Raw genomic sequence first — 11,715 nt, forward strand, 5'->3', positions numbered from 1 at the left:
CAGCAGCCCAGTGCATCCCCACCTGGCAGCAGCCACGGCCAGTGCCCACCTGTCCAGCCAGCCCCACATGTACACTTATGCCCCCAGCACTGCTGCCACGCTGGGCTCCACCACGTCCATCGCCCACCTGTTCTCCCCGCAGGGCTCGTCGCGCCACGCCACCTACGCTGCCCACCCCAGCACCCTGGTGCACCAGGTCCCTGTCAGCGTGGGGCCCAGCCTGCTGACCTCTGCCAACGTCCCCCCCGCCCAGTACCAACACCAGTTCGCTCCCCAGTCCTATATTGGTGCTTCCAGAGGATCTGCTATTTACACTGGATACCCGCTGAGCCCCACCAAGATCAACCAGTACTCCTACTTGTAGTTGCCAGTGAAGAGCTGTCCTGCGAGGGGCCTGAGAGGCTGGAGAGGATTTCAGGTGAACCTTTGCCTGGGAGTGACTGCCTGGTTCGTGTTTCTCCCTGATCTGGTTGTATGTTGTTCCCAAATGTCTCTGGTGAGTTCAGTCACTAACTGAGCAGCATGCTTTGTTACCAGTACGAGGGTCACTAATTAAGTTTTTAAAATTTTACTTACTTTTTATAGATGCTTTTAAAAAATTCATGGTTACGTTTATTTAAAATTGTTCTGTTGTGCTAATCAAAAGGGGTGTCAAATCAGTGTCTCAGAAGACAGATCCTGATGTCTTTTTTAACTTGTGTAACTTAAACAAAAAGATTCGCAGATTCTATTTTAGCAGCTTGCACAAATCCACGTTGCCACTAAAAATGTGCATGTTTATCTCATTACGTTGCTGGGGCAGTTTTAAAATCAGATTTAATATTTCGACATCTGTTCTGTAATTTACTTTGTCTTTAACAAATTGCTGGTTCTGAAAAGCCATTACATCTCTATATATGTTTCTGTCAAAGGTATTTAGTTTACTCCTCTGCTTTGTTTAAGGACTGGTAGAGGCAGCTGCCTTATGCCAGCAACACGATACATTCAGGAGTCCTGTAAACCCTGGAGTCTGCTTTGTTTTCTCGAAAATTCTCCATAACCCAGCTGAATTTTTGTTGTGTTCGTTGCAGAATTCTTCTAAGTGGTTCAAACTGTATTCAGGATCTCACTGTGTGACAGAGCTCAGCAGCTCTGTCAGGGTGGTGTTGTTGTCTCCAGTTGAGAGTGAATAATGCAGCATTGCTCTAAAATTTGGTTTCTGCAGCTTAATAGATGCTGGCCCTATAATGGAGCTGGATTCCTTCACAGAAGCACAGGGCTTTGCTTTGTTCTGTTTTTCTTAATGTTTTTGCCTCACGTGATTCATTTAGGAGGGAGAAAAATTTGAAATACAATGAAACATCACTGTATTGATGTGTACAGCTTTTTATACTCCTGTGAGCGTATCCTCCTGGATATGTCAGCAGCTACTCTAAAGCGCTCTTAATAAGACTTGTAAACAGTACGTGCATGTAGGAATTGCAAGGAAAAAAAAAAGAAAAAACAAGACAAAAAAAGAGAAAGAAAAAGAAAAAAGGAAAAAAAAATCCAGATTTTAAAGTTTATTACTGAATTTAAAACTATTTTAGAAGTTTTGTATTGGTGGTGTTTTAATATTTTACAGAAAATGAAATATGTACATATTGATTAGAAAAATATAACAAGCAAAACTTCCTGCTAACCCCAAATGTTCTGTCTTTGTAATCAAAATGTGTAGTGATTATACTTGAACTCTGTACTTAGTGTTTGTCTAATTCTTAAACGTTCCTGGGGATGGAAGTGTTGTATCCTTTGTATTTAAACCAAAATGAATTGATTCATGTTGGAATGTATGTGATATAATGCAATGGTTAGAGCTCATCACTGTAGCACTGAGAGAGGAGTAGAGCTTCACGAGAGGAAAGGATACCTTGGATTTGTTTTGCACAGGTATGTGTGATGAAGAGTTGTTTGGTGTGTCCCCTTATTGTAGTGCCTTAAATGATGATGTAGTGTGACTAGAGTTTACAGTGAGCTTGCCTTACGAGGGACCAGCAAGCCCCCGTCGAATTGAAGCAATTCACCCACCCAGCTCCCCCAGCCAGAGCAGCAGGATGGTGCAGAGCCCTCTCCCTGTCACCGCTCTCATCCCAGCTCCGTTCTTGTTCCCAGTGAAGCGACGTCCCCTCGAAGCTTTCCCTTGAAATGGCACATGTACTGTTAGTGTCTGTCAGTGCATTTCGGATAAGGTAGTGCTGGGAATGCATTGGAATGTTTAGTCTAATATTGCAGAAGTGATTAAATAACGTGCAATCACTTTTATTAGGTTTAGTGTAGCGTTACCTTCCCCCACAGGAATAGCAGATGTGTCGTGTAAAATATTGCTAGCTTGGTGATAGAATATTTATACCAAAGAGAGCCTGCTGTAAAGCACATAATACCATTAAAAAGTTTTATAGCTACTGCTAATGTGGAGTTGTTGGGAAGGTCTGTCAGCTGTAGCCCTAGTCAGTGTTCAGAGGAAATACTTTGGATAATCAGTGCAGGTTTTGGACTACACTTTGTTTTCTTGGGTCCCTTGTACCAGGAATTATTTCTCATCTAACACATAAAGTATCTTGTCCAAAAGGATGATATAAACTGGTTTGAGCGGTCGCGTGACTGCAGCAATAAGAGGTTTGGTAACCTTGAACCCCAGTTTATGTTCCGTCCCAGTGGGAAGGAGGCCAGTCCTGACCTGGCTGTGGCAAGAAATGCCCGAGCCATTTCTGCAAGCCCACGTTCCTGCTAGAAGGAAGCCTGGACTGGCCTGAGGTGGAGGGACCAGGGAGGGCTGCAGGGCTGTGGAGCTGGGCGGTAGCATTAGCCCCCATTGATGTTCAGTGTGTTTGTAGAGAACCAACCTTGCTGTGCCACATCGTTGCTGCAAAGGATGCTGTTTGTTGCTGTAGGCACTTTGTTGCTTTTTTTGACATTGCTTGTGTTCAGTACTTGCCTTGAGATACCTCTTGGGTACAGAGTTGTGCCTTTCCACCAAAAGGCAAATCAAGCTCCAACTCCCCGTTTCACAAATAGGACTTCATGGAAAACACTTCACTAACAGGAAAAAGAAAAAAAAACCTCTAGCAAAATCTGCTAATAATTTTGAGAACTTGCCCACTTTCCCTTAAAAACAGCAGCTTGTAATGTCCGTTTAGAGGACCTTGGAACACAATTAATCCCAATCAAATGTATTCCCAAAGCACGGTGTCATCTCCTCCACTGCCCGAGTTCCCAGAAGTGTTGGAACAGGGAGGATGAGATGGAAATGATGTAGGTAAAATCAAACGTGCTCCATTTGGAACAAGCTGTCAAATAATACCCCAGAATTCCTCTGTGATACACAGCAAACCCCACCCCAGCAGGGCCAGGGCGTCCCAGTCTGGCCCCAGTATATGATGCCCAATTTAGGTGTATTGTGTTCTGCTCTAAGGAGATACATCCCTTCTTCCCTTGCATATCCAGCCTCAAACTGGGTTCAAGAATTGACTCTCCTCATTGTCAGAGCCTGCTACACATTTTTGGAGAGAAGTCTGCTATCTCTGGATAGGAATTGGCATCCTTTAATTTCCTTCACAACTAGTTTGGGATTCACCTTTGGAATATTTGATAGCCAGCTCGTGGTCCCAGCTAGGTTTGTCTGTGTGATTCTTGAGCTGTTCAATCAGTTTTCTCTTACCTGACCTGTATTTGCAGCTGTGATAGCCCCTGCAGAGGCAACTCCTGAGGCTTTCCTGCTTAGCACCTAATTGATGGGATGCAGTAATTTACCTCTGACTCAGCAATTTCTTTTAGTACATGAAACTAAATTGCTTCTAAATGACAGGATTGGCACAGCCCTGCTTTCTTTTTTTTTTAATTTTATTTAAACTTCTGAATGGTGCCGCATGTCCACATGGTTGTTTGTTGCTAAACTTTATATAATGTGTGATTTCAGATTCAGCTTGAACTATATCTATCTCACTACATGTAGCAGTACATTATATGTAATGTTAGTATTTCTGCTTGAATCCTTGATATTGCAATGGAATTCCTACTTTATTAAATGTATTTGATATGCTAGTTACTGTGTAAAATTTAACTTTCTTTTATGGTTGTGCTCTTCCTTTTTACAAGCCGCTAGATACAGGTAGTTTCTGACAATTACTGATCTATGTTTGTATTGCTGATGTACTTAGGGGGTATGTAAAAATCATTTTAACAAAAGAAATAGATATTTAAAAATTTAATACTAACTATATGGGAGAAGGGTCCATTGTGAAAACATAGTTTATCTTTGGATTCAATGTTTGTCTTTGGTTTTACAAAGTAGCTTGTATTTTAAGTATTTTCTACATAATATGGTAAAAATGTAGAACAATTGCAATGCATCAATAAAAAGGGTTAATTTTCTGTACTCTATTCATCTGGTCACTTGGTCTGTTAAGGGGGGTGGGAGAGGGGGTTGGGGGTATCCAGAAGGAGGTATCGTTGGTGTGGGATGCGGATCCAGGGCATGGGTACAGGATGTGAACCCAGGATGTGGATCTGGGATGCAGATTTGGGATGTGGATCTGGGATGCAGATTTGGGATGCAGTGGCGCTAGGTGGCACACTCGCTCTGCCACAGCCCCGCGGCCCTGGCTCCAATCAGACCCTGCTCAGATCATCCCTGCGCACAGCCCTGGAGCCCACAGCCAGTGCCCACTGAACTGCCTGGTTCGGCTGCATGCAGGGCACGGAGCTGCAGTGCCCATCCATCCATGGATCCATGGATCCATCCATCCATCCATCCATCCATCCATCCATCCATCCATCCATCCATCCATCCATCCATCCATCCATCCATCCACCACACCTGGGCTGATCCCTCACAGGGCTGCGGGAGCTGCCCCACAGCAGCTCTGGGGCCACCTTGGCCAAGCAGTGCCCAAGGCCAGCAAGTGGCCGGGCAGCCCCAGCTGCAGCCCTCCTGCAGTGTCAGGTGTGGTTCTGTTGGAGCAGGGATTCTGTAGAAAGGTGTAGAAGGGTGGCTCTTCCTCTGAAGATCCAGTGGAACAGGCAGCTGTTTCCTCTGGGAATCCAGTGGGAAAAAAAGCCTGTCTGCTGTCCCCAGAACCTCAGATTATATTTCGGCAGGGATGCTTGGCTCCTCCCCATGAGCTCACATCTCCCAATGGGATGCTGTAGTTCTTATCAGCCATGCAGGGACATTCAATAGTTGTTATCAACAGATGTCTCCCAGGAGGGAGGATTGGGTGTGGAAGACATAAGGAAAACTGCCCACTGAACAGACGACAACTGCCAAACATGGCAAATAGAATACATCTTGCCTTGCAATCTGGGACATGGTGTTTTAATATTTTACAGAAAATGAAATATGTACATACAGGCTCGGGGCTGGTACCTGTGGTGCTGGTACTGCACTGTCCCTGTCCCCAGGGGACAAACCCACCGCCCTGGCTGATGTCACACAGGACATGTCACAGGGTTAATGAGATGTGGCTGCTCACAGCTGCTCCTCATTACCAGAAGTCAGGCAATCAAAGGAAAATACAGCAAACAAGAAGGGAAATGCCTTTTATTTGCTTCACGGATTGTGCTGACAGCTCATCTGTGGTTCATTACCTGCCAGCAAATAACTAAGGAGGTGTTTCCCACCCTGGACCCAGCTTGGGGCTGGAACGGGGGTTTTCTTCTCTGGGAATGCAGTTTTGGAAAAACACTGTTGGTCTGTGCTCCCTGCCAGCCTCAGAAGAAAATAATAAAGTGACACAAATAAGGAGCTTGGGGCAGGAGGACCAGGAGGCTCTCCCCGAGCCTGTGAGTGACAGTTTTCCCCACCCTGGCTGCTCTCCGTGTTCCTGACGGAGATTTCAGCTCCGTGGGTGTCCTGGGAAGGTTTCCACAGCTCCAGAGGTTTGGTGGAGCCTGCAGAGCATCCCCTCCCAGCCGTGGCGGGCTCCAGGAGGAGCGCAGCACTCGCTGCAATGAAGGCTGGAGCAGCAGGATGGGGGGAACCCCCTGAGCCCCCGAGCTGTGGGGTGATCTCTGGCCACCCCGTGCTGCTCCTGGCCGTGCTGGGGCTCCTCAGCATTCCTGTGGCTCGTGGTGAGTACAGGGCCGTGGGAAGGACCAGGGACACCTGCCTGGATCCCACCTGGCTGCTCCGGGGCTGGGCTGGGCTGGGGGTGGCACCCCCGCGGCTGGGGCTGTCCCAGAGCCAGCCCTGGCTGGTGCCTTCCCTCGGGGAACCCTGGGCCATCCCAGCGCCCTCCTGGGGCGGGGAAGGGGCCACAGAAGGGGCTGCTCACCTGAGGAGGTGTTCTCTTGCTGTTCTCCTGCCGCAGGTCCGGGGCTGCCCGACACCGTGGAGTGCCTGCCCGGGGACATCTGGTCCAGGCTGGCCGAGCCCTGCGGCCGTAAATACCTTCCTTTATATCTGCAACACGGCCCCGGGGGAGCATCCCTGTCCCTCCTGCTGCCTGGCACCATCCCTGTCCCCAGGGGACAAATCCTCTGTGCTGGTTCTGTCCCTGCCCAGGGGACAAACCCTCTGCCCTGCTGTCCCTCACAGCCCCCGGTGGCCGCAGGGGTGGCAGAGGGGTCAGTCAGGGTGAGGCTGAGGATTTCTGTGCCCCCCAGCCCATGCATGGTGTCCCCGCGTCCTCTGACCCCTCCCCCGGCTCCTGACCCCCCTCCATCCCCGCCCTGGTGCCTGCAGCAGGCTGGCAGCCTGGAAAGGAGCCTGAATTCACCTGCCACCAGCACCAGGAGCTCTCCAGAAGCGTTCCCGTGGTCCCAGGGAGTATTTGGTGGGCAGCTGCTGGTGGGCAGCTCTGTCAGGCTGGCTCTCCTTGGCTGCCAGGGAGCTGTGCTGCCCCAACCAGGCTGAGGTTTGCTGCCCTGTCCAAGGAGGATGAGACGAGGAATTTCTTCCCCGTTGGCACCAACGTCAGCTACGTCTGCCGGCCTGGCTACGAGAACTCCTCGGAGAGTTCCCCCTCCAGCACCTGCCTGGAGAACCTGACGTGGTCACAGCCCGCTGAGCTGTGCAGGAGTGAGTATTTCTGCTGCCCCACACCTCCAAAAGCAGCCCTGGCTGCTCCCAGAACACACCCTGGTCATTATCATCCCAACAGCTCCACTAACATGAAATTGGGGGATATTCCTTGCCATTCCTTGTTAAGATTGAACAGCAGAAATGTCACTGATGTTCTTCTGTTTTTTCTGCCAGCATAAACAGGTCTGGTTTGATTTTCGTGCCAGGGAATGTTTGGTTGGATTCAGTGATCTCAGAGGTCTTTTCCAACCTTTTTGTCGTCCTAAAAATGTTTTCACTTGGAAATGGCACAGGCAGGGGACAAATCCCAATTTGCTATTCTGGCACTGAACTTCAACATGAAGGCAAAGCATTCTCTCGGTGACACCCATGGAATATTGAGACTGGTGATGGGACAGGAATATATTTTCATAGTCAAGTACCTTGTTCCTAATCCACTGAGATGGAAACCCCTCTGTGGGTATGGAGCATTTTGGGATCCCCACCTTTGGCTCCTGCCAGCCTGGCTGTGATGCCCATGGAGTAAAATGCTCTGGGACCTTTGGGAATTCCCCAGAGCCTCTGCCTTGTGTCTCATTCGGCCTTTTTTGTGTCCCCAGGGAGGTCCTGTGGCACCCCAAGAGCTCTGCCTGGGGGGAGGACGGGGCCCCTCAGGGACCTGCAGCTGGGAGCACGGGTGGAATTGTTCTGTGAGGATGGGTGAGTGCTGGGACACGGCTCCAGAAGGGTTCTGTGAGGGTGGGTGAGTGCTGGGACACGGCTCCAGAGGGGCACCCAGCTGCAGGGAGGGCACCAGGGCCAGGATTCAGAGCCACCTTTCCCTCCAAGGGCCACCCAGAGGAGCTCTGAGTGTCCATCCCAACAGGAGCAGTTGGTTGTACTCTCAGCTGATAACTCTAGACTTCAAAACAAGTTTTTTAAAATATTTCAGCTTAAGACAGTTGAGATATATTGAACAAAAAGGGTTACACAGGGATTTCTAAAATCCATTAAAGTTCAGCTGGAAAAGCACAGTGAAACATAATTTCCACAGTCAGGAGCTGACTCATGGCTGCTGCCTGCTTTCAATCAGGGCCCAAATGCAGTGGACAGCCCTGCAATTTTAATCTCTTGCAACTCCAGGCAGTGTTCCTCCCTCCAGCAGGAAGCAGCTGGCATCATCTGGCTGGTGCTGCCCAGCTCCAGAGGTAGCAGAGGGGTTTTGTCTCTCCCTTGGGATGCAATTGAGAAAATGAGAGCGTGTCCCACCCTGCTGGGGCTGAGCTCAACTTTGGAAACCCACTGCAGGGTGGAGGGATCATGGAAGTTAGGTCAGATTTATCATTATCCATCCTGGCCAGATGCTGAGGGTTTCTGCACAGGAGGGTGAATCAGAATGGGGAAGGTGTCAGCTGCCCCTGAGCTTCCAGCAAACCAGTGCAGACGCCACTTTATTAAATGTGGATTGATCCCTGCTGCCCCTCACTGGCCCTGGAGTACAGGAGGATTTATCTGAATCTGGATTGGGTTGGAAGAGACCTTAAACCCCATCCAGTGCCATCCCCTGCCACGGCAGGGACACCTTCCACTGTCCCAGGGTCTCCTCCCTTGTCACCTGAGCCCTGAGGTGACAGCAGCGTGGGACAGGGTCAGTCCCAGCATTGCTCTGGGCCAGGAGCAGGCAGGGATGGAGCTCCTGATTCAGCAAATCCGTGTGGGGATCCAACCCTCAGCTCAGCCCAGCCCTGTCTGGCATTCCCGGAGCATTCTGCCAGCCTCAGCTCCAATTTCTCCCTTCCCTGCCATGGAAAATGCAGAGTCAGAGCAGAGAACCACCAAAAATAGATGAACACAGATCCTGACAGGAGTTCTGTTCACCAGCAGTGTCAGCAGCTTGTTTCAAACTGCCTCTCCCACACTCCTGCTCCTTCTTGCACTGGAGGTGGGTGGGAAATATTCCCAGGTTTTGGACAGTTACACTGATTTTCTCCTGCGTGTTTTAGGTACAAATTAGTCGGGAATAATTTCATCTGGTGCCAGCTGAAAGGAAACGATGTTGAATGGAGCAAACTTCCGACTTGTGAATGTGAGATTCATCTTAGTTGTGAGATTAAACCTTTTAACTTCACTCCAGCGGATCCTGCATCCCCATGCCCAGTCCAAAGCTCTCTTTGGATTGTTTTTGTGGATACTCTGTGGCTGAGCTGTCCCCAAAAGCACAGCTGAGAAATGCCCATTCTGCTGCTATTTCAGCAGCTTTGTTCCCACAAAATCAACATTTTTGTCATGACTGAAGGTGATGGGGTGAGATTTCCAGGAAACCTGAGCAAGGCAAGCTGCTGTTTATTTTTTGTGGCAAATAAAGAGAGGGAGAAGAGAGGGAGAGGGAGAAAATTGTGAGGAAAAAAGAAAAAACCATTTTGGGTGCAAACCAGGGAAAACTGGGACAGGCAGCAGTGCTTTACCCACCTAGTGCTGTTACCCACCTGCACCCTGCAAAGTTTATCCTCAAGAACCTCAAGCAGACTCAAACTTTTTGTACTTTTTATTAAAACCAAAGCTTTAGCAAACACTTTGTCCTCCTCTCCTGCAGTAATTACCTGCCCTCCACCTCCTCCAATCAGCCACGGGAGACACGATGGGGAAGGAGTTGAGATTTTTCCTTATAACTCCACGGTGACCTACAGCTGTGACCCCAACTTCCAGCTGGTGGGGAGTGGGAGCATCCAGTGTGGGAGCAGGGACAAAACCAGTGGGGTCTGGAGTGGAGCCATGACCGAGTGCAAAGGTGGTTTCATCCCAGTTCAGTGGCTGAAAATATTAATTATTAATTATTAATTATTAATTATTTATTATTTGTTATTTAGTATTTATTATTTGCTATTTAGTATTTATTATTTGTTATTTAGTATTTAGTATTTAGTTTATATTTGTTGTTTATTATTTGATATTTATTATTTATTTATTCTTTATTATTTATTATTTAATATTTAATATTTAGTATTCAGTATTTAATATTTAGTATTTAGTATTTCGTATTATTTAGTATAATGCAGTGTTTAGTATTTAGTATTTAGTATTTAGTATTTAGTATTTAGTATTTAGTATTTAGTATTTAGTATTTAGTATTTCGTATTTATTTCTTAGTATTTATTATTTCTTATTTGGTATTTATTACTTGGTATTTAGTATTAGTTTGGTATTCAGGTGAAATTTATTATTTAATATTTAGTATTTAGTATTTAATATTATTTAGTATTATTCGGTATTTAGTGTTTAGTATTTATTTCTTAGTATTTATTATTTAGTATTTATTAATTAATATTTAGTATTAGTTTGGTATTCAGGGTGAACCAGCTTAAAATATTGTGGGTGTGAAATGCAGGAGGGCTCAAATGTAGGCTGTAAGGAAAATTTAAAGGGGAAAAAGGCAGTGCTGGAGCAGGGACTGGGTGGGCTCAGGAGGAAGGAGGAGTACTCTGAGCAATGCTCCCTCTTTGGCCCCCAGAGGAAAGCTCAGCTGTCAGACTTGGAGCAAAGGACACGGAGAGGAGAGCTCCTCCCAAAAGTGAGTTGAAACCACTTGACATTGAATCAGGTCCGTTTATTTTTCTCCTTTATCACTTTTTTAGGAAAGGCCCACCCGGTGAATTTCACCCCGTGAATTCCATTTCCTCAGGTGCCCCGGGAAATGGAGCCCAGCCCTCTAAGAAGGGTCTCCTGTGGGAGAGGAAGCTCAGCCTCTATAAAAAGGCCCTGCAAGACACCATCCAACCCTCCCAACCCTCCTCCTTCTTCAGGAAACCGGGTCAGTCCTGAGGGACAGCGACATCAGTGCCACCTCCTGGTTACTCCCATCCCTAAAACCCAGAGTTTTCATTTTTTTCTCCCATATTTCTCTTCAGTGAGCAGGAACTGGGCTGCCTCAGGGTTCAGATTTGTTCTGCCTTTGTACAAATCCCCAAAATCCTATTCTGGGCCCAGCAAGGGATCCGTGTGTCCTCCGAAGTACATGGGCATCCTTCCCCCACCTGGCTGCTTGCAGAAGTTAAAACGACCCAAATTTCCATCATTTTGTGGAAGTGAGTGGGTTTTTTGTCATGTTCTTCTCTACTGTAAGTTTTCTCTGTATAATTTACATTTTCTGCTGATTGGGCATCTGGTTCACAGCTCAGCTTTGACTGTACCGACCTCGTACTCTCATAAAAAGCTTTGCTTTGTCTGAAATACATTTTAACTTATTATTTCCTTGCCCTCACCTTATTGCAGATTTTTTTTAAACTCATTTTTTGGGCATTTTGAAAAGCAAGAGAGGACTTTGTACCACGTAGCCCTGGGGGTGCCAGGGCTCCAGGTGCTGATGCCAGCCTTGTTCCCCACAGGGAGCTCATGCACAGCCAGGAGAAGCTGGACATGGTGGAAGTCCTGGTCATCCAAATTCCCCACCCGCTGCAGAGGATAATTTCATCCATGAAAAGGGAGAATGTTGGCTTTGTGGGAAGTGCTGGGAGCTGTAATTGTGTCACTGTGAGTGGGGAAGACACAACACCTGCTGGAGGATCTCATCAGCTGGGGGATGGTGAAAATTGTTCCTCTGGTGTCAGGGTCAAGCTGAGCTTGCCTATCTCTGAGTTTTGTCCTTTGGGTCAAAACCAGAAAATCTTTTACCATTCCTGACCTGTTCCAAAACTGCCCCA

General features: G+C 47.5%; 1 protein-coding gene across 6 annotated transcripts in view; it reads left to right on the forward strand.

Annotated features, from left to right (window-relative positions):
- Positions 1–4,398, forward strand: part of HIPK1 (homeodomain interacting protein kinase 1) — a 23,923-nt gene extending 19,525 nt beyond the window's left edge. For 3 of the 6 annotated variants that reach the window (XM_014310517.2, XM_031063933.1, XM_031063934.1), the window contains one exon: positions 1–4,398. This exon is cut by the window's left edge and continues 119 nt beyond it. In XM_014310517.2, the coding sequence (XP_014165992.1) occupies positions 1–364 (364 nt within the window). In that variant the 3' untranslated portion in view covers positions 365–4,398. The other 3 variants (XR_004082594.1, XR_004082595.1, XM_031063935.1) reach the window with 3 other exon arrangements.
- The last annotated feature ends 7,317 nt before the right edge of the window (positions 4,399–11,715 follow it).

Source organism: Geospiza fortis, unplaced genomic scaffold (assembly GCF_000277835.1).
Source record: "Geospiza fortis unplaced genomic scaffold, GeoFor_1.0 scaffold422, whole genome shotgun sequence".
Taxonomy (NCBI): domain Eukaryota; kingdom Metazoa; phylum Chordata; class Aves; order Passeriformes; family Thraupidae; genus Geospiza; species Geospiza fortis.